Consider the following 26,268-nt stretch of genomic DNA (forward strand, 5'->3'; position numbering starts at 1 on the left):
GTTTTCGAAGAAAATATTTTCTTGAAAAACAAGTAGTAATCTTATTTATTTTCAATGTTTGATACGCAAATTAAGGAAAATAACTTCTTAAGAGCAATAGCCATAAACTTTCGAACCAACAACCTTCCGAACCCGCAAATTTCATAAACTTCCGAACCGCTAAACTTTCGAACCCGTAAACTTTATAATTAGAGGAAAATAAGTTCATAAGAAAAATATTTTCTAACACATTTAATCCAACCAAACATGGAATAATTGGACCCGAAAATATTTTCCTTCATACCAAACACACCCTAGGTGTAATAAAAACTTACACATGCAGTACGTTAGATTTGGTGCCTTCATTCATCCGCATTTCGTGCAGGAATAATAAACGGAAAATGATCAGCTGCAGAAATTTCCCACATCTCAGAAGAGAAACTTTCCAGGTAACAAGGTATAATCTATTTAAGCATAAACTTTCTCTCATTACAATTCTGCAGCTTAAAATCCCTAACTAAACTTTTTCTTTGAAAAGCTAAAAACACATTCAGGGGTACATTATTGGTTCCTATATCACAAAGTAAAATTTTAGCATCCTAACACCTAGAAAACAAAAACAAAAAAAAACAAATTTTACACTTCCACAAGCACATACACTGGCCAGTTCCGGCATGGACGGTCAAGTAGAACTGGACCATTCAGTATAAAAGTAAAGTAGTAGTGTACACCACAACTATGTGGTGTCTTGGCAATAGTTCGCCCGTTTTTGAGCAGAATACTGCAATGCATGTCATACTTACTGCTCTCGTGGTCTGGCAAGCCAGAGAGAGCTGAGAGCTCGAAGACGTGAGAAATATTCATTTATTGCAAGAAGAGCACGGGCCGATTGTCTGGTTGTCAATACACGATGCATTTGTTGCAATGTTTGTTGTCGCAGGTTGTCCGCCTGTTAAAAGTTGCCAGAAAGATACAAAGACTTTTAGCTTCACATAGTTTACCAATAAAACTAACATAACAAACCAGCTACCACTGAACATGGAGTTATTACATCTCATTGCTACAGGGTCATAAACATGGCAACTTTCTTGAATCATATGTTTCATGTCAAAACCTTCTCTAACCTTGCCAATAGTAGTCCGCATGAGACAAAAGTACAGAATGCCGATTGTTCACTTTAGAACGCTCGCAAACATAAAGTATTACTTAACCTATAACATTGTCAAAGGACATAAAAGTGGATAACGTGATTTGTAGTAACGAAACCAGACCTCCAGAGTGACATTCGCTTGCCCCTAATCCCACCCCCCTGATTTCCACTGCTTAAATGGCTGAACGTGTTTACAGCATTTCCATCATTTAAACAACTTAAACAAAGAATAGGCAACAACAGCAGCAGCAAAAATAAAGTTACCTGACGAAGAAAACCTTCAAGAGTCCCTAATTTGCCCATTGCCATTGCCATTTGACCCATGTAATTAGCTACATCCCCTGATGACCCTTCTGGAGCAGGAGATCCATTGGCTAATGTCTCAGCCAAGGATTGCTGCAACGCCTCCATACCTTGTGAAAGAGCATCTTCTGCTTGATGGGATGAGTGCTGCAAGTTGTATATGCCAGCTAACTGCTGCTCGGTCAGCGGCTCTAACTGATTCACTAGAAGCTGCATTACCAAACAAATCATTTCAGGAAACATGTGAAAAATAGTAAAATAAAATAATGCATAATTGCTTATAAAGAAACTTCCATACGGCTTAGAAATAGCATATTAAACTTCCAATTTTTCCGAAGAACGTTATCTAGCTTAGCAACTTGAGGTTTTTAATTTATCACAATGGATGACACATGAAAAAAATGACAAGAATAAAACCAAATACAGTCTACAGCACTCATATAATTCCAGCACAAAAATGCCGTAAATTGACAAAGTGAAAGCACATTAACAACAGATGCAATTGGAGGTCTACTAACATCACCAAGCTGAAGAAGGCCAGGAAACCTCATTCGGGACGCCAATAAGGATACAGATAACCACGGATTTTGATCCAAGCTTTTGCTTCTAGGAATCAGGTTGTTTAGGGATAGTAGTATGCAGTGGACACAAGAAGAAAACCGAGAGCTTCAAAACAATAATTGCACATCCATGCCATTTGAAGGAGAATCTCAGACCTTACCTATCCAAGGACACGAGACTGCAATGATGGAGTTATAAATGATAGTGACATAAAATTGCAATTGTACACTGCACGGCACCTCATTCATTCGAAAAGTGAAACCATCCAATGTTTAGCAAATATTCTAGACGTTCACAAGCATAAATCAATGAAGTGCAACACATCACTAGAAACTTATTAGACCTGCTAACAACAGGAACTTTTCATACTTAATAAAAGAGTATAACAGCTATTTATAATCCTACACAGGGAAAGTCTAGATGGGAAATGCAGAAGAACAGATGCAGAATTGCACACATATGAGAGCAAGAAAGAGGTCACCTTAAGAAGTTCAGACGGGCGGAAGCCACCAATCCACATAAAACAGCGTTCAGCAGGGGTTTTCCACATCCCTGATAAGACATGGAATACGTCCGCTTTGGCTGCATTTCCTTTCACCCTAAAGACCTCGTCAAAGTGTGCAGTGACATTATTCACAATACTTCGCAGTTCAGGATCACTTGCATGTGCATTGACAGCGGTCCTTAGCTCATTGATGTGTTTGTTGTGTTCTTCTAACCATCGACTATATTCTGCATCAAATGCTAAGGGCCCTGCAGAACAGCATAATCTGAAATGTTATCTTAGCATGAGGAAATTAACTTTTCGGGAAGTGCAATCAGAAACTAGATAATGGGTTGAACATATCTTATTAAAATAAGCCAGCCTAATACAAAAGAGTCATGCATTAAACTGACGGCATAAAGCCCCAACTGATTCATTCATTATCTGTATCATGGCAACCATCATAAGCGTGAGAAATATCAACATCGACCAAGTCCATTCACCCACAGCTTCACAACTTTTGATATAGGGTCAAAGCAATGACACGAGGACCTATTGGATGATGCAGTTTACCTTGTTCCTCGTATTCAAATTTAATGATCAGCTACAGCGAACAAACATGAAGATGGATGTCACAAATTTTCTCATTAACTAAGTCCAGTTAATCAGGGAAAATCAAGAAAACTGAAGTTCTCCAATCTTCTTCAAGTAGAAAAAAGATATTATTTCAGTCTTATTTGCTACCTAAACACACACCACGCAACACACAATGCATGAGAGACGAACTCTTCCTGGAAAGGAACTGAAAAGGGCATAGTGGACGCTTTTCTGTCTTAGTGAAACCGATTATTCTGATTCTACTCAGATTTCCTAGAACTACTCAACCCCTGTCAAGTGTCAACTTCACATATGAGAGGCACAGTAGATGATTTTAACAATATTATAGCCGATACAACGCAGAGTATTGGCAAACTTTGGCTGTTACAGTAACATGAAATAACAATCCACTCCTAGCTCAATTAAGTATCAAGAAATGATACATCCTCAGCAAATCTAGAAGAAGCCCAGCAATTTTCTTGTTTGTTGAAATAAAAAAAGGAAGCTAAGGCACACAAGTTAAATGATGAGCAATAGGCATACCATTGGCACCCACTCCATTTGATTGATCTGCTATGTTTGAAATGTACTTCCCCTTCAGTTGGACAAGAACCCAATATAAGAAAAGATTGTGAAACCTCCTCAGGTTGTTCTACGAAAGCACGTGAAAGGACAGAAGCCAATACCTGTTGACGTGCTCTCTGAAGGTCCTGCTCCAACTGCGATAGCTTCAGCCGGCTGTTCTCCAACTGTTGAACATATGCCTACAGCATAAGCACTGAATTAGTCATTTAAAGACAAGTGAGAAACAATCAGCTGACATAATCTCTTCAGCATCCCTCGTTTACTAAAATGACAAACTAGTGCGCGAGGTACAGGCTTATATTACATATCAACGGGGGGAAAGGAAAACAAAAGGAGGAGAATGAGAGAAGAAAGGTTTACTTTTTTCCTCAATCTACTTTTTCTAGCAGCTTCACGGTTCTGGGCAAGTCGCCGCAGTGTCTGAAAGCAGTGATAAATAAGCAAAAAGAATATCAGAATGGAACATGAGTTCTCCTCTTCTAAGAACTAAATAGTGCGGGAAAAAAAGGGGACCTTTTGATCCAAGACTTTTTCTTTTGATTTATCACTGGATTGACCTGCCTCAATCTGCATAACAGAAAAGAATTTTCATATATGACTGAAACGTAAAAATACATATCAGTAATGACAAACATCACTCGTTCAAGTTAAGACATTTCCGCTAACTTTTCAAGACAGATGAAACAAATAGCAATTATTGAAACTAAAAGGTCCACCACAATAAATAATTCTCCTGTTACTTGAGGAGAAATTTTCTGTTACATGTACAAACTCTTCAGTTAAAGCGATTACATATTTGCAAACCAAAGACTCGAGTATGAAATTGAAGTGCCAATTACTGATCAATACCAACTAGTTTGGGATTGGTCAACATGAACCCTCTGTACTATTCCCACTTTCTCAATTCTTTACAATACAAAATAAATGTCTTTTATTTTAGATTAATAATTTAATAATACGCCCTCCATCCCATTTTGTATCGCCATATTTTATGGTGAGTTATATACTATATTGACAGTACTGAGAAACATTAAAGTAATGATGCAAAAGTTAATTTAATAAAGAAAACATAAGATTGAAGTTTAAAAGTTGAATACTTCAATGAATTTGAATTCTTGGGAGTTGTGGAAGTTGCATAGTGATGGAATATGTTAAGCATTTTGAGACATCCCAAACGATAAAGTTATATAAGATGGGACAGAGGGAGTAGTAAATAACTTGTCACTTAAGGCAAATTAGCGTTCTCTAGCACTAGAGATTCTACAAATTTCACACTTATCCTTACATGAACATACAAGTGCTCAGATAGAACATCTCGAGAAACACCGCACCTTATGTAAGTGTAATAACAATTAAACCTCAATCCGTACTTGTTGGTTCGCTTAAATGTCCCCTTTTGCTTCTATTAAGTTTCATTCTTAGCCAAAACCGCATTGATTCAAAGAGATTGCAGGTCTTTACCGACCAACGAGAAATGGTCTAAGAGAGGCTAAGAGATGAAACCAAGACAAGCAGAGTAAATTACCAGCTGATTTTTATCATCTCCATCCATGTCAGTTGAAGTATCAGTGCGTGAACCAGAATCTGCCATGTTTGACTCTCCCCAATTCTCATGATGAGTGCCTGATGCTGAAACCAGGTTTGATTGCAATAGCATTGTCTGAGATCTCGGAGTAGCAGTAGGCAAACTTGTATTTGAAGGAGCTAAATTCTGCAAGCTCAACGGAAGGAAAAAAAGGAGATATCAAAATTGGCTAAATGCCTCACCAGGCCTTTGGACATCTCTGCCAATATCAGATTAACAGTTTCTACTTCTCTTTAGGAAGACATGGGGAGAGAATAATGCCATAATTACCCTATTGATGGTTCCAGAGACTTCAAAACCCACTGCTGGATTAGTTGCAGATGTTGAATTAAATAGCGGACCTAAATCAACAAAGAGACAAATTTATCAATGATGAGTACTATACAGGAAATGGTCAGTCTTCACATAAGACAAGTTCCTGGACAATTGAGGTTCAGGTATGAAGAAACAATAAAGAAACACAGGTGCTTTTCAGTAAATCAAGCATTTCTATTACAGTTGAAATCATCCTCTTATTTAGCATTGTCCAAACAGGAAGATCCAGAACAAGATGTATTTAAATAGTTTGGACTAGATGAACTTTAGTCTTCCTAACTCAAATTAGTCATCTCAATATCAAAAAACACTATTTACTTCATATACTATGTGATTGAACATATTTTTCGAAACCTATAGATATCTAAATAGGATTATTACTTTTTCGTAGATTATCTATGAAGAGGAATCATATTGTTAGAGTACCACATCGGTCGAGGGTATGAATTGTACTTTCTTTACATGCTTTTCGGCGACTCTCACCTCATGAACTAGTTTATTGGGGTAGAATTATGCCCAAGGTCCATTTTTCTTCCTAATGTGAATTACCCAATGTTGGAGATTCATGTTATATCATCCACGTATCTCTATATGATCTAGAACAAGCCTAACATCATGAGCTAACTTTTGGAATTGACTTAAGTTCAAAGTCCCACTTTTCTCTAGGTTTAGACCTAACAAGGGTAGAAAAGCAAAGAGAATTCCTATACCATGATCAATCTCTTCAGCTCATCTAGGCTTTTCGGAGGTCTCAACTACCCATAGATAATTTGCATGGAAAAGAGAACTTGCTTATAAGATCATCGTAATGATTGTTTACAATGAGAGATCCCAATTGCTCTTAGAAACATTAAAGAGAAAACATACTTGGTGCATATTGTAAGGCTGTAATTTAAAGAACGCTCGAACATACCAAGATTCTTTTGACGGATGACAGATAAGAAAGATAGGCAGACCAAGAACATTCAGCATAAAAGAGTTTAAACTTGGTTAGTCTTAAATATACATACTTCGATTAACATTAGCGCCATCTCCAATACGGAATCCAAGATATTGCTCGAGCACCCCAAAATCAGACATTCTAGAAGTATTTATATTGTTCGCTTCTGTGCCCCTGAAATCCAAAAAATTACAGCCCCAACATATTATTAAACAGGAACAAATTATTCGAGATATCACCTTCATCATATACAACATATTACCAATGACATACAACTATTCTAGATTCACACTAACACAGTAATTACCCCCAGGAACTCTGAGAACAGGATCATGAAATGGTTGAATACTCTTACCTCTTTTCATTCATTTCCGTTATTTCTAGGGACCAGTAGAGTTTAAGTAGGAATAGCTGATTTACCTAAACCATGAAATGGACCCTGCTGAATAAATAGAGTGAGACCATCCTAAAACTCAGGTAGTCGCCTTTCAAACTAGAATAACTGTAGGCAGTGGCAGAGCTAAAGGTAAGGAAGGGGGTTCAATTGAATTCCCTTCATTCGGAAATTATACTGTGCAAGCAGGGAAAAAATATGTTTTTTCAAACAAACATAAACTGTTAATGTGACCAGGAGGTCACGGGTTCGAGCCGTGGAAACAACCTCTTGCAGAAATGCAGGGTAAGGCTGCATGCAATAGACCCTTATGATCCGGCCCTTCCCCGGACCGCCGTTTTATACATAAACTGTTGAATCCCCTTAACATGAGGGAAGATTTAAGGTATAGCATTTTCCCATTTTTTCTGAATCTCCTTGCTAGAATTCCTGGCTCCAATTGAACCCCATTCCTTACCTTTAGCTCTGCCATTAAGGTATATTTGATTTCCAGGGCCAAATTGAAAGACACAGGTCTTATATCCTAATCCAACTTAAGCTCATGATATACATAGTCTAATTCCCATAAAATCAATTCGCAAAAACTTGAATTATTCCACATAAAAACAAGAACAAACAATAATCTCTGTCTCAAAGAAAATGAACTAACCTTCAATGATTTGCATAGAACTAACTAAACTATAAATAAACCAAAAAAAAAAAAAAAAAAAAACTGTTAAGAGATATATACTTACATGGGATTAGAAACAGGTATCTGAGAAATGAAACTTGGCATTCCAGCAGTACCACTTCTATTGCCTGCTGTACCAATCTTACTAGCCATGAATCACCATCATCATAATCAACAGTCACCAACCTCAGCTCATATAACCAGAATCTCACAAAACCACAGATTAAATACACAAAAATCTCTTCAATTAGATGAATTAACACCACAACTAACAGTTGACTTAGTACAAAAACTTCCAAAAATCCACCGCTTAATCGCTTCTACAAAGTGTCATATAAAGATCAAAAGAACTTGTAATACATATTATCAAAATCCACCGTTCAATAAAAATCAGACAAAATTAGACCACTGAATTCAAGAAAATTACAGGACAAAAAATAAAAACAGCTGTTCACTTATATCAAGACAAAAACTTTTTTAGATCCTCTTTATAAAAAAGCAACAAAAAGGTCAAAACTTGAATAAACCCAACTACTGCTTTATCAAATTGAGCAATACCCAGAAAATTAGTAAAAGAGCTCAAGAAAATATGAATTTTCTATTGCCCACTAGTAGTTTTGCAAAGTTGGAGTTGTTCAATGAAATTGAGTAGTCACTGGTTCAGTAAACTATTTTATCTACAGTTTTCTAAATCAAGACTTATTTTCTGCGCAAAACTCAACTTTTTGTATCATTATTTAATAACGTACATTATATTTATGTGACATAATTTGACTAAAAAATTTATTTTTATCATTTTCTTTGGACGTGAAAGTAGTATCATAGAAATTAAAAGTAGAAATATATTACTCACTCGGTTTTATATTGTTTGACTTGGCATGGAGTTTAAGAAAAAAAAGAGAACACTTTTGAAAGTTGTGATCTTAAAAGCTTAAAGTTGAATTATTTCAAAATTTAAAAATATGTCATTTATTTTGGAACAGACTAAAAAGGAAAGTAGCTTATTTAATATGAAACGAACAAAGTAATATATAAATGCTCATATCAGAGACGTGACGTTTAGATCATTCCAAAATACGCTAGCCCCCACGTCATTTTCAAGTGAACCTTTTCTTTCAACTTTCAAAGCCACCGAGATGAGAACCATCTTCCCAATTTGATTTTTGTACTATTCTGGATTATTTTATTATTCGCAAATTATTTAACCCACCTACAAAAACAACAGTCTAAATGTCTAATTTCAGATTCGTCCCAGAAGTCTTGGAAAATACACTTAGTACCCTCACAAGGGTTTTGGTTTTCACTTGCATCCCTGATTAGTTATTAATTGGATATTCTCTATTCTCTTAAAGACTAAGTGGGCGTTTGGACATAAGAAATGTAAAATTCCAAAAAAAAAAGTGAAAAAAATTTTGAAATTAGAGTTGTGTTTGGACATGAATATAATTTTGAGTTGTTTTTTAAGTTTTGTGAGTGATATGAGTGAAAATTTTGAAAAACAGCTTTTTGGAGTTTTTCAAATTTTCGAAAAATTCCAAAATTCATCTTCAATTGAATATTAAAAATTTTATGGGCAAACAATGATTTCGGAAAAAAGTATAAAAATTTTGGAAAGAAAAGTGAAATTTTTTTATATGTCCAAACGGGCTCTTAAAGTTTACCGCTTTTTAAAATTAAGACAATTTTCTTGTTACAAACAAGATTTTATGTTATTCCTCAATTAGACCTAAATGCCAAATGATACAGCCAAATATCAAATGTAGCATTTTTCGTCCACCATCCTTTTCTTAATTACTTGACATTCAAAATTCACTAACCGAAATTAACTTAGAATTCACATCCAATATGCATACTAAAGAGAGTAAAGCGATCGTAGTGAAAAAATTTCATTTTCATGACTCAAACCTGAATTCTATTTGAATATGAACAGATTTAATCATATCGCGATAATTTCCAGTAATTTATTTATTTACGTTAGGATTGGATCTACAAACCCCATGTAAGGTCTAGTAGCTCAAAATTTAGCCAACCTAGTACCTTCATTACTTCATCATATGGAAAATTCCACTTTCTAATTATAAAATTATTCCTAATACATTTTTCTCAGCTTAATTAGGCCAGACAATAAAGTACAAGACCCAAGACTAATCATAGGTATGGACGTGGATATTAAAGTTACCTCTATAAGAGATGCCCAATGCAAATGAAGGAAAAGTAGTTGGAACTATGGAATATAAACAACAAAGAATTAAAGTTTGTGGAAAGTTCCATTAATGGAATAATGATTAAAGTCTCATGATAGATTCTTGAAGTCAAACATTGATGATAATTTTAATAATTGTCAATAAACGTTACTTAACAGATATAGTTAGAATTTTGTTTTGTTGACCAAGGTTCGTACCTAACATGTTTAGACTTTAGATCTCAAAAATCTTGTTGGAAAATTATTTTGTATTCTTCACACTCAGAAAATATTTGTTGCACTATTTATAAATTGGTTACGTCTTTGCAGTATATTTTTGACAAAATTATATCATATATCACTTGGGCCATAAAGCCCATCCGAAAATAGCCCACATTTGAAGTCCTAACCTGGTTTAGCCCAGGTTGTATGTGTTTTGAAATTTTATTTTCACCCGGTAGCCCACAAATATTAATAACGGTTTTCGCTTTTAATTTTTTTTCTCTCTCTTCTGCTCACGCTTTTCTCAGAGAAGTACGAAGGCAACCTTCCTCCATTGTTGGATCTCAAGTAATTTTTCGAGCTTTCACTCTTATTTTCAAGTAATTATCGTTTCATTTTATGCTTTTACTACAGTTTTGGTTTTAAATTTTGTTTTATTTTTAATTTTTTTGCTTTTCTGATATTGAATATTTTTTTACAATGTTGTTGTGTTTTGCGTTCGATTTTGTGTTCCTTCTATCTTTGTTCTGGGCCTAAACTTGATGTTTCAGTTTGCATGCTTTGTTATTTCGAGTTTTAGGGTAGAATTTATTTTTTGAGTTTTGTTACAATTTGGAAAAATTAGCCTCTGCTTTGTGTTCATGGCCTTTGTTTTTGGTTTGATTTTTGTGTTTTCCTTCACTTGTCTTCACTTTTGTTAAAACTTTGTTTGTTTTATTGTAGAAAATGCGTTCAAAAATACATGCTTCTAAAAGTCGTATGAAAGTTGCTGGAAAAGGTGTTAAGCTCGATTTTGCGAAAACATTGAGGGACTTGCCCTCGAGTCCTGATTCTGAAGCAAATGTGCATGTCCAGGCCCCCGATGATGATGATTTTGAGTCTCCTGCTCCTCCAAACAAGTCGCAACAAGAGAGCAGTCGAATGACTCGTTAGCAGACGAAGAATACTCCTACTACAATTAAATCATTGAGGGACTTGCCCTCAACCCCTGATTCTGAAGCGAATGCGCATGCCCAGGCCCCCGATGATGATGATTTTGAGTCTCCTGCTCCTACAAAAAAGTCGCAACAAGAGAGCAGTCAAATGACTCGTTCGCAAATGAGTAATACTCCTACTCCGGTTAACATTGTTAGAATAAGGAGTAAGAAATGTGGGAGACATGAAAAATCCAAAGAGAAGCTGAAAGTTGATTTGGTTAATGAAGATGATGTAGGCCCTAGTGTTAAAAAAAAAGAGAAAGATCGAGGTCGTTAAGCATAAAAAAGAGCAAGATCAAGGACGATGGTGAGAGTGGTCTTTATTGCATATCCAAAGAACAAAGGATTGCTACTCGTCACAAACTATTAATTTTATACATGCTTATACAATTTCATACAAAGTTATACAGTTCTTTATACATCTTTATACAAGTACTGCTACTCTGATTTATACATGTTTATACAATATTTTAGTATAGTTTTTGTTCCTGATTTCTTTCTTGTTATTTTTCCATATGCAAGGTTGGGGACTTCTATATACAATCAGTTGATCATTTCCACAACAAGATTAGTTCCCATACCGAGACTAATATTGTCAGCATTTTGAAGAAATGTTTGACTGACACGCAGCTTCAAATGTTCCATGCTAGTTGTTTTGGGTACTTCTTGGACCTGCCTCAATTTAAAATTCAAATCAACTTATTCATTGTATACTATTGAGGGAAGTCTTCCCAGGGCGGGAAAGGGAGTTGTGGGTTAAAATTAACTTGTTTGTTGCGTTTTGGCATTGGAGAGTTTGTTGTTATCACTGATTTGAAGTGTGTAGAAGATGATGCCACTTTCCGTGACAAACTAGATGTCAATAGGTTGCTAAAAGAGTATTTTCCAGGAGATGGAAAAAAGGCTATAACGAGGGGGCAGCTTCTTGATCGCTTCAAGAAAAAGGACTGGAAGTCGGACGAAGATGCGTTCAAGATGGTCTTGATGGTGTTTGTCCATCATTTCATATTCTCTGATGCCAATAATCATGGTATCAACAAAGATGATTTTGATATCATTGAAAGTGGTCAATATCAGACGTATGCTTGGGGAAAAAAGTCATTTGAAGATATATTAAGGACAATGAGGGGCAGATAGTGTGATTATTTGACAATGTATAGGCTTGGAGGTTTGCCACTTGCATTACAAATATGGTTTTTGAGTGATGCTCTATGATTGACAAGCATCTAGCTGTTCGCGTTGACACAAATGTGCCACACATTCTTAATTGGAAAGTGACTGAAACTCCAACATATGCAGATTTGACTGGCGGGGTGATCATGTGTAGTATCGACAAGGTAAACATTTTGTACCATAATACTTCTTTATATATGATTTCAGTTTTTCTGTATGTATATTTATGAATATGTCACAATTCCCTTTTTCTACTATTGTAATCCAGTTTTTCTTCTTGTACTTGAACTATAGGAACATTTCCCCTACTCGTGAAGAGATGTCAACTCTGAACATCGACACGCTTCTTGAAGTTAATGCAGATGATGTTGCATCAGGGGAGGTGCCTGCCTTTCACACTGATGATTCTGTCACTGCATCTCCACCTTGTCCTCAGAATATGGAGCAACAGTCTAAACGACCTTATCCTCAGAATACGAAACAACAGTCTAAACGACATTTTCCTCAGAATATGGATCGACAGCCTATCCCGAGTTATGATCTTTTGGTGCGCATTGATCTGTTGAATGCTGAAGTTGAGAAGTTGAGGAGTGTTGTTGGAAAGGTACTGGACCTTTAGCTTTTCTGTAGTTTATCAGTACTTTTTGTATATACATGGTTTTTTGGTTATAAACATGGTTGTTGATTTGCTTTTTTTTGTTGTTGTTGTAGTTGACTGATACAGTGATGACACTCAACAATTATGTAGTTTCTTCCTTTGAAAAAGTGTTTTGTTTTCTGAATATGAAGGAAACCAAGCAAACTAGGGAGGATTTTACTGATTCTAAGGTAATTATTTACTGATAAAACCAAATCACTCAACAGTTATGCCTTCTCTGAATCATCACTCAACATGCCTTCTCTTTCTACTATTTTTTATTAGATTCGTCAGCGCGTGTCTGATGACAATACATATGGTCTTGGCAAATTTGATAGCTATCAATATGATGTTGTTCCTAACTTTGTCAATCAAGTGAATCAAGATAACGTGCTAGCCGACGAGGGAGTTACTGATGGTGTTGATCATGGTATTTGTTCTGCATTTTATCTTTTTTTTGTCTGATTTTTCTTTTCTTCATTTTAAAGTTTTTATCATTGGTTTTCTCTGTCTAAGGGGAAGCAGGTGATATCAAGGGTGATACATTTTGGGATGACATTGGCAATGAAGATATAGCTGCGCTACAGATGTCCCAAATTGTGCTTCACAAACAATCCATCATAGACGTAAAAGAGGATTACAGTTCTCCTGAACAATCAGTTCGACAGAAAATACCATGAAAATATGCCAAACCTCCATATTTGCCAGTTTTTGATTAGCGGGCATCAAGATCTGCGCACAAGCTCATTTTTTATATCAAGCATCCTTTCACGATCGAAATTGATGATTTTGACCATTGGCTAAAAAGTTTTGCACGTTTGTTGATAATGGGATGGATACGAGGCGAAGGTATCTTAACTTTCTTTAATCTTTCATGTTCTGATTTTATACTTGTCAATGAAGGTAGTTCTGATTACTTTTTATTTTTTATGATTTGAAGTGCCAAAAGTATATATACCGATGAAGTAAATAAGCTTGCGGAAGCTTTTACTTTTGGCTCGTGTCATGTGACCACGAAGGATTGGTTCCACTCACTTGCTATTGTGGTCGACCTTTGATTGAAACGGTATTTAATACTTTTTATTCTAATGCCTTTTTTTATTTGTTGCGTATCTTTATTGTTTGAGACCCCCATAATGTATACATAGCTTAGTATAATCACAGTATAAGATTGTATAACCTTGTATAAATATGTATAACTCCGTATAATAGTGTATAAATTTCTATATTTAAAAAATCTAGTAGTGATGGTTGTTTTGTTTTATTTCTTGTCTCAGCACTTGGATGTCCTCTTTTATTATTTGAGGAAGAGGGAAAAATATGGGCCGAATGTTGCCATGCGGTTTACTACAATCGACTTTGCCTTTGGTAACAAAATCAACTCCCTGTATAAAGATTTCAAAGTGAATCAAGATCCTTCAGTGATTCCTGAAGGGCATGAGATAGAAGAGTACATTAGAGGATATTATTGTGATGCAAATGTACCGTGGCACACTGTTGACCACGTCTTATTCCCTATCTATGTGAAGCGCGGAAGAGCAAAATTGGGCCATTGGGTTTTGGGGTTATTTACGTTCATAGATAGGTGCATCCACATCTATGACTCTAACCGTGGAGCTATTAATGATAGACTTGCTTTGGATGCTGCATTACCTTATGCAATTCTGATACCTTACTTCTTGAAGAGTTCTGATTTTTATGTCGAGAAGAAGGGCATTGATTGGAACAATGGTGCACATACCGATAAATCTCATTCTAATGCTTTGCAGATTAATCTGGTTAATAATGTGTCCCAACAGATCAAATGGTAGGTTAATCTCGATTGTTTTACTATTAGTGTACCTATTTATAGTAACGTACAGAGAATCTGATTTATTTTTAATTACAGTGATTGTGGTGCTTTTATTGCTGGCTTTGCTGAGTATTTCATCCTTGGTAAGGAAATTTGAAAAGATAATTTTGACATTGAGACACTTCGCACCAGGTGGGGATCTCTGTTGTGGGATTATGGAAGGAAAAAACAACAGTCCGGTGCAATTAGTGGTGATGAAATCACAGGGAGACTTTTCAGGAAGAGGAAGAGGGGACGACCGAGAAAGTAGTTATGCTTTTTCCATTTTAATGTAGTTTGCTATGTATCAGGAGTTGTTGCCTAGTTTTGTCTAAGTACTATTCTGCTACTTGTGAGATAACCTTAAAGGATATTATAGATATTTTTATTTTTGTGTAATTTGTGGTAGTCATTACACATTGTGGCTGTGAATGAATTACATTTTAATGAATATTTCAGTTGCTTTTGTCCTTTAACAAAGTATGTATTTTCATTATGGTTCCAGTTTTATTAATGTTGCAGGGTTTATACATATGTATACAATAATATACATAATTATACAATTTTATACAAACTTATACTCTCATGTATAACTCTGTATACATATAATAACATTGATTGTTTGCAGTTCTGTTTTGCATTTGTACAATCTATCAATATATTTAGCACCATTAAAAACAACAACACATTAATATTGGATAATCAAAATATGTATAATGCAACATATTTAACATAATTGCAATATATAGTGTAAATTGTAATTCTCTATTAACATTTGTAACTCAATTTCTTGTGAAACTTAACTACTCAACATTTGTAACTCTATTGTTTGTGAAACTTAACTACTCAACATGACAACATATGTAATAGGAAGTGTTATGTTTCCAACTATTTATTTTGGTCGATTCCTACATGTTTTTCTATTGTGACCACTTTGTCCACACACAGAACATGAAAACGCCCTCTTAGACTCTTTCTCTGAAGCAGGTTTGAGTCTTTCCTTTCTTGGCCTTCCTGCTTTCCGTCTCCCTTTAGGTGGTAGGACCACATCTTCCAGCACCTCTGTTGGGATTACCCATAAACTCTCATCTGGTATCGGATTCACTGGAAATTCATAAGTTCTAAGGAGTTTATCCTTCTTGTAGTAAAAAGAGCAATACTGGCCAGGTTTCAGCTGTTGGTTCTTCAAAACCGCCCAAGCATGCGGACATGGAAGTTCATCCATTTGAAATTGCCGCAACTGCATGTTCCCTCTTCAAGGCACATTATGTTTCGCCTTACCCCTTCAAGCACAGTATATAATTGCTCCGTAGCTGGCCTCACCTGCAAAAGTTTTTTTTAAAAAAAAAAGTTAAAGCACATTATACATTATTATACAGAGTTATACATCCTTATACAAGCAGTAAAATGCAAGTCAGCAGTGCCAAGCATCATTATATTTGATTCGTTTTACCGTCATTTGCTCCGATGCAATCAGATTTTCCCGAAGGAGTTTGTCGTACTTTTCGCCAAGCTCTGTAGATGTCTCCATTGCACTTTTTCTGTTTTTGTCGTTCCACTGTTGTAGCAAATTTGTCATGTGCTCCAGCAATCGCATTACTGGTAACTCTCTAGCATCCTTGTTTGCTGCATTAATTGACTCTGCAATATTGGAAGTCATTACCATCGACCTTTTCACTTTGGAGTATGCCCTAGACCACCTTTCGTAGCCAATTTCGAATAAGTAAGGCTGCACCTTCAGATCAATTTTGCACATCTCTGTCATATGGTAGTCAAACTTCTCTATCGTGTAAGCTCTAACCAAAGCAAAGAAGATATCCTTCAATTGTTTGTGATGTTTCTTGAATGTGCGCTTTACATTCTGCCACAAGTGAAACATGCAATACAATGTGGTACTTCTGGGTACACAACTTTTGTGGTATTGAAGATGCTTTCGTTTCTATCTGAAACTATACACATCCCTTCCCTAACACCAAAAGTACCCTTTATCTGGACGAAGAACCACTCCCAAGATTTGTTATTCTCTGAATCTACAATTGCATATGCAAGTGGAAGGATTTTTCCTGTTTATACAAAATAGATATTAGGATTCAGACAATTATACAAATCTTATACACAGTTATACACGATTATACAACTTTATACAAACTGCAATTTTTATAAAAACACCAGCTGTGAAATCCTATACACTTTTATACATGAAACTACAACATTATACAAACTGCAGAAACAAGGTAGATGCAGTCAACTCACCAGCTCCATCCTGTGTGCAAGCAGTCAATATGGTACCCTTATATGCTGCTTTAAGGAAACTTCCGTCAACAACCATTATCGGTCTGCAATGCTCCCAACCCTTGATAGATGCATATAGCGAAACATATGCATAAAGAAAGCATCCATCTTCTGATTTGTGCAACTTTGTAACCGTTCCTGGATTTGTATGCTCCAACATATACAAATACCTCGGCAACTCCTTATATGAATCGCTCGGATTCCCTCTTATCATTGCCATTGCTATCTCTTTAGCTCTCCATGCTTTCATGTAGCTCACTTCAATCCCGTGTTGCTTTTGTATGTCCTCTATTATATCATTTGCGGTGTAAACTTTTTTTGGATTAACATACTTGTCCTTGACTATACTAGCAATTACACCCGAAGTAGCTTGACGTTGTGTTAAGTATCTTTCACCATAGCCGCATATGTGGTTATTATTGTAACTTCTCACCTTGAATATGTTTGCCTTGTAAACGACAGAAGATTTGAAACTCCAAGCACAATTGTCATCCACACACATAAGGTGATACCTAGGATTAAAGATCATTCAACTTCTAAATACACTTGTATACAAAAATATAACTAGATATATATTAATTTTAATACCTATATACAAATATATACTACTTTATACATATTTATCCATATATATAACAGAATATACAACTATTGTCATACCTTGTTGCGCTTGATCTCTTCACCTTGAATTGGAACCTCTCGCGTACATCCAAGTTCTTCATCACACTGACAACTGTCTCTTTATCCTTATAAACTTGATCTTCCTCAATAAATTCGTTCAACATATCATCTTTCATACCTGTGTTTTCACTAAATTTCGTGTTTTCAATAAATTCGATATTAGGGATAATCTCAGTGCTATCAATTGTAGATACATCTATACAATTGGAACTTGTAGCAACCAAACAACTGGAACTTGTACCAACCAAACAACTGGAACTTGTACCAACCAAACGATTATCATAAATCTCTTTCACCGCCACATACAACGGGTATTTAGTGAAATTCAAGTTTTTCTTCTTTAATTCGATATACACCTTAACACCTGTATCGTTGTAAATCAGGATTGGTGGCAAACCATCCTTTGGGAGAAAGTTAATCTCCAATGTGTTTAACTCACAATCGATTCTAATCTGTTCCGAAATAGCTGAAATTAAATTGTTGTAGCTGAATGTCGACTCGATTATTACATAATCGCTGACGAAATTAATAAACCTATTTTCTTCCCATTCACCGCTATGAAGAACGTAAACTGGAAAAAGCTCCATCGAACAAAAGTTGCAATCAAAATTGCAGCAAAAATGAAAATTGCGCTGATTGCAGTAATTTCACTTTTCGTGTTAGATTCGTTGTTAATTCGCGATGAAGAACAATTTCTAGGGTTTTTGGAGTTGCATTGACTGCAAGATCGCGTTTTTGTAGATTTGGTGAAGAAGAATGGAAAGAATGAGAGAAAATCCTGCTGAAAGATACAAAATCCCGCTTCCGAATCCCCAAAAACGAAAATAACACCCCTTTTTTCGGATATGGGCCTGTTATTTTTAGGCTACTCAATTGTAAATTGAAATATGGGCTATAAAGTTGAAAAGTAGGCAGCCCAGTTGTTTTAATATGAAATTTTCCATATTTTTACTCTAATTATTAGTACGAATTGCATCTTTGATTCGTGTGCCTTTATAGTTAAATAGGTTATACAGATATTATATTTGATATTACGTGAACCTTTTTTATCGTTGTCCTTTTCAAATTAAATTGACCTCCATTAACTTCTTAAGCGTTGAACTTTAATAAGAAGACAAATTTAATAGGAGTGCTAATATGAAAATATCAAATTAATCGGATTAGTCAATTAAAAAAAAGATCTATGTAACTCAACAAAGAGAATGCACCAAAATTACCACCAAAGGGTGTGGTGCAGTGGATGAGATTGCTCTGCATATGGAAAAATTCTTGGTAGAGAGTGCTTTCCCCAAATGGAGCCTAAATCCGTATATGTATTTTTTTTTGTTCAAAGGATAATTTCTATTGCATACTAGATGCTAAAACAAAGTTTAATTTCCTAGGATGTAAAGTTGTCAAGTAGTCATTACAAAAAAGATAATAAGAGTAATACATATATGTATATATAAAATTAAGCGCAAACATTAATAATGTACGAATATATTGATTGTTTCCAAATGGCTATGAATAATACATCTAAAACTGAAAGCGAATCTCATTAATTTGTTAGTACTAACATCGGTTAATTGAAATCTTCAAAGATAATGATAAATTTTATAATAGGTTAAAGAGAAAGGAAAATATAGGGGACAATTTATAATTTATCTAAACTGTACGGGCCACTTTATCAATATTGACAGGTTTTTCTGCATCTTTTCCTTTTCCAGCGCCGCCTGCCAAGGGAGCTATCTGCTTCCCAGCGAAATGACATCTTGTACTTTCCAACACAAATAATAATTTAAGTAATATTTTACCATTCTCGTCCAATCCAATAATAATATGAAAATGCAACTTCTGGAAGATACGTTAATTAAATTATTAGCAAAATTTCTATTAGCCAATTACCTTGTTGCTTCGTGATTTACATTATTGAACGATACGTTAAGCAGTATAAAAAAATTTATTGGGAGTTGCAGATTAGTGATCGTCATCCCTTTTTTCTTAAAATATATTGTTTTCACATTTCACGACTTTGACATGTAAATTCATACTTTACAAATATGATGGGGTAATTGTAATTAGGCTTTTTTAGAAAGACAACATTCATATAGTACTTAATTATTTTGGACCTAAAAAAGGAGAAACAACATCAAGCTAAACTTCATATTACCAAACCCCATAAAATTTATAGATATCACATATGTTGCTAAAAATATAACAAAAGATATTCAGTTAAGAGTACTATATATAAACAATCTAACAAGGTGTAAGCAAATATGGTAAAGTAAAATATTGAATCTGGAAAAAAATATGTATACCAATTAAGGGCTAGATAGTTTCTGTACAAAGTTAAATGCATACTTCATCCCTCATAAATCTAAACCCTCTGGAGCACATAATTTCCAGCTTAGCAAACATATATATAAGTTTTGAATTTGGAGTAATTTCCCAGCAGCGAAACAACAGTTTTGCTGTGAATTAAGGAAAACTAAGATGATGATTTCCATGTATCATTCTGGTGGTTTGCAATTGGAGATTGTAGGCCAAAACTCCGCTATTTATATCACTAACGATCAACTCTCCATATATATATATATATATATATATATATATATATATATATATATATATATATATATATAATGGGTCTTACCATTGGATTCCAATGGCAAAGCGCATAGTTCGAGAAATCAAACTTCACATCGTCTGTCCTCCTCATACTTCACTTGTAATTATTATTTTCCAGATCCCATATATATATATATATATATATATATATATATATATATATATATTGTTATTGCCACATATGCCGGTAAATGCAAACTTGCAGATGACGTCTCAACAGTGGCGGATGCACATAGGGAGTTGTGGGTGCTTAAGCACCCAATAACTTTGACCATATTAATAAATTTATATAGGCAACTGTACAAATATTTAGATAAATATTGAGCGAGCACCCACAAGTAAATTCATTTTTCCTCTTCTTTTGAAGTTTTTATCGGCGAGCACCCATAACTTTAAAATACTGGATCCGCCACTGCGTCTCAAAAAGGTGCATATGAACATGTATACTTGCCGAAAGCTGGTTATTACATTCTTCTCCCGGATGAGATATGAGATGAAAATTTTCTTTTTCAACGTCAAATATTGTTATAGATGCTTCACAAGCAGCATAACAAGTAGCACAATAGTCGTCACAGTAGTATCTGTCGGTCATCCATATAGCATCCTTTGTCCCTGTAGGAGGTCCCCATAATCTAGGTACTAAATATGGGACATCACAAAGCTTTTCCCAGCCTGTTTTCGTTTCTGAATCATTCAAATTATCTGACAATAATATGCTAAATCTAAGTATCTTGAATTCCACAAAAGGCGATATTTTACTAATTAATATCCAGAGAGCATAATATTCTTGAGCCTCTGGATGGAAAAAGATTGCTCGGATTCGACCAAATGGAAGATCAAATTCAAAGGTAACTAGTTCTTGAATAGTAGGATTCAGGATATATATAATGAGAATTATTTTCCATAAACAAGAGCAAACCATGCATGGTACGAAAAAATGAGTTGAGGTAAGTCATACTTTTCCAACAGCTTTAAACTCACTGGAATCTGTTCCTTGTTTCCTTTCTTATTTCTTAGAGATTGATGTTTAATACTTCAATACCACACAAGTGGGGTGCTTTGTGTGTGTCCAATTTTTTGCTTAAATTGATTATGGAAGGATCTGGTTCTTCTAAGTGTTCCTTAACCTACTATTGCTGAAATAGTAAATGCGGAAAGTAAAGAATACAAGTATTTTACGTGGAAAACACTTGGCTCAAAAGGTGAAAAAACCACGACCTACTTCCCGGTAGGATTTTTCCAAACTCTTTACTAAATCACTAAGCCAAAAACTGCATTTACAAAACATTTTGTAAACCTAGGATTAACTCTAATCCCATTGTAGCAACCAGCCTCTAACTGTTGCGACAACTTCAAGTTAGTACTCAAAGTACCTATTACAATAGCTTCTAGATAAAGCTGAAAGGTACAATATGAAAACACGTACTACACTTCAAACTAGAAATAAAGAAAGACACATGAAACTCTTTATGGAGCTGGTTCTTCAATCTGGTTCGTGTAGCTTCAAGATCGCACTCTTAAAACTCACATGAATTGCTCACAAATTGCCTTGCTATTTTGCTCTCAGTTTTTGCTTAACTTCAGTATGTGTGCATCACCTGTAAAGTGAGAACATCCTGCAATTTATAGAGTTAGTAGATGAAGAAATAACTAGAGTTCTAATGCTACTCTTCCTTAGTGGAAGAGTTCTAGTTGATCTCAACTTCTAACTCATTCCTTATCTTGGATAGTGTTCTCTTTGATTAAGGAGTCCTTCTCCTTATCAATTATGCAACCTTTTCGATCAGGAGATATCAAATATACCAATTTAAGCTTATCTCCTTCACGTGCATCCCACATGCTCGAATCTGCCCGTTACTATGCACACAAGCGATGGACCTGGTTCATGCCTGAGCTTCCTTTGTCAATCTTCAAAACAAACCTTCACTTGGGCCAACAAATTCCCCCTTTTTGATGATGACAAACTTTGTGCTTTTCATAAGCTTAGCCCTGTTTCAACTTAGCTCAACATCAACACAATGTTAGAAATATTTTTTCTTTTTATCACTTATCATCAAAGACCAGGTTCATTAGGTTATAAACATCTTTGTTCAAAGCTAAACATCACTTGTTTAAAGCACAACCTTTTCCCCTTTTGGCATCATCGAAAAGTTGCATAAAAATGTGAGATAACTAGATTTTAAAGCTTACTCATGGCCACCAGGGCTACTTCAAATGCAATCATGGATTAATCATCATAGATCAATCTAAGAATTTTAACCATCAAAGAAATATAAACAAACAGTTAGAGCAAAAACAGTAAATTTCATTGATGATTGATAAGATTCTACCACAAAGCATAAGAAGAAATAAAAATACTTGAAACATGAGCACAAGAAACAAAACGTCCCGGACTGGGTTACTGGTTAATCTACACTAGGCTAGGAGGCTTAAGGCTGGGAAGAACCAGGTGCTTGGTTTTTGGCTTGGAGGAGTTTCAGCATATCCTGAAAAATACCATCATTCTTCTCCTTTTCTCTTGCCAGCTCAGTTCTGAGAGCATCTCTCTCAGTCTCTGTCGCGCCCCTTTTTCCCTCCTTTTTTGACGGGGAGAGGTCCGGATTTCGATATTCATGGGGTGTAATGACTCATTTCCTTTTGGGAATTGGGTATTTGAAGAGTTGCCACCTAACGGATTACGGTGCATTAGGGCACCTAGAGCAATTAACTCTTGGGTTGGTTTGCATTACCAGAGATTAGGGTAAGGGCTTGAAGTAACCTCAAGGGGAAGGTGTTAGGCACCCCTCTTAGTCCACAACTGTGGGTACCGGCCGAACTTATATTCACAAATTAGTCCATATAAACGGTTGAATCAAATAAGTTGCAAGTAAAACACGTTGGGTAAGTCAAGTAGTAAGATAAAGGTTTGAACAAAGGTTTAAATAAAGAAAGGATTTGGTAATGAGGGGTCCTAGGTTGGTTATCCTATAGGATCACCCCGCGCAATGTCCAGTAAACACTCCTCAATGAGGGGCTACACGTGACATTAACGCGTAGTCATCATATCCCATGTCTACCCTTCCATCCCCTTATTGGTCATGCAAAGCTAGTGTTTGGTCAAAAATTCCTATTGCGTGCTGCTTCCCCTCCCTTTTTAATGGTCCTGGAGGGAGTTAGGACCTCCACCTATAGGTGGTTCTAGACGTACCCCTAAGGTTTTAAAATGCGAAAATTCTAAGGCGAAAGTCAAAAGCATTTAGGACTTTCACACATAATGGGAACAATTAAGAGGCTCAGAGTTTACTCCTCAACAAACACATAAGCAGCACGACTCAAGCACAATTAAGGTCTTTTATTAATCAATGTCCTAAAGCAGGATATCTAAGTGAATATGCAGAAACAAACAAACCCTTTTTAGACTCAGAAGTTACACCCTAGTAGTTGCCTAGGGACTCTTTTAAAAGCCTGTTAGGATCAGAAAACATCGAGCGATAGGGACAGTCTCAGAGAATGCAGTTTCGAAAACGCCCTAAAGGCTTGCCTATACGCTGAATACTGATGTCTATATTAATACGGGAAACAAAATAGGTTTTGAAATAAACATCCTTTAATACCTATAGGCATGATATCTAATGAGAATGAGACAGTTTGAAGGAACTTGTTTCAGGAAATGCTTAATACTTAATAAAACCAATTCAGAAATGAACTAGGTGTGATCAAGTCGATTTATTAGACTAAATTAACAGACAGAATTGCGAGTAGAGCTCCCTATATGCATGATATCTAAGCGTAACTCTGATTTTAACAATTTGCAGGTATGGAAACATAAATACTTGTTATAACTGAATCTGGATTAGGTCCTATAGGCATGACATCTATTATTAAACTGATTTTAAGACATGATTGTTTGGAACCTATAAGCATGGTTTCTAAACATGACAGAATGTAAAACCTTATAGCCATGGTTTTTACTTGATGAGCAAACAATCGTAAAAGTAAAATCCTATGGATATGATTTCTATTAGGCAAAGCAATCAGATTAAAGAGTAAAATCCTATGAGCATGTTGTCTATTCAGAGCAAACAAACTTTAAAAGTAAAGTCCTAGGAGCAGGATTTCTACCCGTATTACCCCATAAAGTATGCATCTACCCACCTCTTTTTACTAAATACCCCAATATCTGTTTACAAATTATTACAGGCCAATGAATGAATTACATAAATAGAAATAGAAAATCAAGAAGCTATTCTATAGGGAGCTTTCAATTAGACCCAGATTTCCCAAAACCTCCAATGGCCTCATATGCCTCAGTTCCATAAACAAATCAGAGTCTAGGTGCATCAAAGTTCCCTAAGGATCTCAAGGATCTCGGGCAGTTCTTACACCTAGACTTAGTAACCAAATATTGAACAAGTGCAGTGTGGAAAGACCGACCTCAGTATGCTAGAGTTTAGAGGGTTCTCAAAAGGATCCCAAGGCAGTAAACATACTAGAGGGGGCAGAACTTATTGACTAAGAGTAGAGCAAGAAGTGATGGACACAAAATGAAAAGGTTCTAGAAAGAAACTGTATTTAACAAAAAAGTCTTTTCTTTTGAAAATAATGTAGTAGAACAACAGAGACTTGTTTGAAGAGATGAACAGAAGTCAAAACACCTTAGGACAGGTTTATACATATCTAGTTCACAGAACCAAATAAATTCTGCAGTCACACACAGGGGTCAAGGGGTTTGGGATACATAGAACATTTGCCTGCAAACACATAACCCAGCAAAGGTCTAGGACTGGTTTGGACATGCTCAGAAACACACATAAAGGGGAATATACTGATCTAAAGGAAGGGGAAGACATAATAACATGTTGATAATGTAACTCTTAACCATAAATTTCACAACAAAACCATAAATAAAAGCAAACTAGAAACAAGAGGAACTAAAACAATAAGAGAATCATGTTGTTGTTGGAACTTTAAATTGAAACTAGGACATACTAGGGTAGAGGAGAGTAAGAAGAATGAAAGAACAAGAGAGCAAAAATGGTTAACTTGGCTTGCAGCCGGCTAACTTAGAACAGTAGCAAATAGCACAAGAGAGAGAGCAGAGATTTTTTAGTATGAGAGATAGTTTTGAACCCAAGTGTTTGTGTCTTGTGCTAATGAAAGACTGGAGTATTTATAGCTTGAAAACAGGTAGCAAATAAGGTAAGAATCATAGTAGCATGGTAATTAAGGAACTCAGAATCAGTCAGTCAAAAAAATCAAGGCAAGTACTCCCTTAAGTCAAGGGAATTAATTCAAACGGTAAGAACCAGTAGCATCTAAGGCAAGAAAAATCAGTACATGACTAATAAGAAGAGAATCAAGGTTCAGTAAGCATAGGGTAGTCAATTAGGCCTAAGTTCGGAAAACTCCAATTAAGGAAATGATTCAGTGAGAATAAAGTACCACATCAAATAAGGTAGGGGGATCAGTCAATTTAAACGGACAAGGTAGAATTTTAGGATTTTAAAAGAAAATGTTTCAATCAAACCATCAAATAAGATGCAGATTCCCTTTGGACCATGAAGGTTGCCCTCGGACGGTTAAAGATGACGTCTTTGGACCATGACGCCCTGGGCCATGAATTATTTAGTGAGGGATTCACAGGCCATGAAATGGTGTTCTCGGGCCATGAAAATGGTGCCTCCGAACCATGATGCCTTTGAATAATGATATGCAAGTTTGAGAATGATGCCTTTATGACGCCTTTGGACAGATTGGCGATGTTTCAGCCCATGAGATGCAATAATATGATGTAACAAGACAAGGCTTAGTCTTGTGAAATGGACGGCAGAGCTTAGCTCGATTGAAAAACAGGTAGATAGTAGTAGTAATAGAGCAATATCTGTGCAAAGAGGGATGGTGCTTAGTCCCGTGCAAGTGGGGATGCAAGGATTAGCCTTATGCAAGTGGGGAGGCAAGGATTAGCCTCATGCAAATATGGAGGCAAGGATTAGCCTCATGCAAATAGGGAGTCAGGGCTTAGACTCATGCAAGAGGGAGGCAGGAGTTAACCTTATGCAGATGTAGAGGTAGAGCTTAACCTCATGCAAAGAGAAGGTAGTGCTTAGCCTTATGCAAATATGGA

General features: G+C 35.7%; 2 protein-coding genes across 2 annotated transcripts; both read right to left on the minus strand.

Moving 5' to 3' along the window:
• Nucleotides 403-8,398, minus strand: LOC109224053 (TGACG-sequence-specific DNA-binding protein TGA-2.1). Its single transcript, XM_019388592.1, has 11 exons — nucleotides 7,628-8,398; nucleotides 6,570-6,673; nucleotides 5,515-5,585; nucleotides 5,185-5,370; nucleotides 4,173-4,226; nucleotides 4,020-4,079; nucleotides 3,761-3,838; nucleotides 3,618-3,669; nucleotides 2,475-2,746; nucleotides 1,394-1,642; nucleotides 403-928 (listed from the first exon to the last, which is right to left on the minus strand). The coding sequence occupies exons 1-11, from the start codon at nucleotides 7,714-7,716 to the stop codon at nucleotides 779-781; spliced, it is 1,365 nt and encodes a 454-aa protein (XP_019244137.1). The 5' UTR covers nucleotides 7,717-8,398; the 3' UTR covers nucleotides 403-778.
• LOC109224481 lies at nucleotides 15,478-16,341 on the minus strand. Its single transcript, XM_019389057.1, has 3 exons — nucleotides 16,039-16,341; nucleotides 15,867-15,908; nucleotides 15,478-15,825 (listed from the first exon to the last, which is right to left on the minus strand). Exons 1-3 carry the CDS (start codon nucleotides 16,339-16,341, stop codon nucleotides 15,478-15,480), a joined length of 693 nt encoding a protein of 230 aa, XP_019244602.1.

Source organism: Nicotiana attenuata, chromosome 3 (assembly GCF_001879085.1).
Source record: "Nicotiana attenuata strain UT chromosome 3, NIATTr2, whole genome shotgun sequence".
Taxonomy (NCBI): domain Eukaryota; kingdom Viridiplantae; phylum Streptophyta; class Magnoliopsida; order Solanales; family Solanaceae; genus Nicotiana; species Nicotiana attenuata.

Excerpts from the sequence above, each read along its gene's own strand:
- LOC109224053 (XM_019388592.1), bottom strand. The coding sequence starts at position 7,716 with ATGGCTAGTAAGATTGGTACAGCAGGCAATAGAAGTGGTACTGCTGGA. Across the intron at positions 6,674-7,627 it reads ATACCTGTTTCTAATCCCAT|GGGCACAGAAGCGAACAATA; the intron begins GTAAGTATATAT and ends TTTGGATTTCAG. Across the intron at positions 2,747-3,617 it reads AAATGGAGTGGGTGCCAATG|GGCCCTTAGCATTTGATGCA; the intron begins GTATGCCTATTG and ends GCTGTTCTGCAG.
- LOC109224481 (XM_019389057.1), bottom strand. The coding sequence starts at position 16,341 with ATGTGCAAAATTGATCTGAAGGTGCAGCCTTACTTATTCGAAATTGGC. Across the intron at positions 15,909-16,038 it reads TTGCATCGGAGCAAATGACG|GTGAGGCCAGCTACGGAGCA; the intron begins GTAAAACGAATC and ends AAACTTTTGCAG. Across the intron at positions 15,826-15,866 it reads TATATACTGTGCTTGAAGGG|TTGCGGCAATTTCAAATGGA; the intron begins GTAAGGCGAAAC and ends GGGAACATGCAG.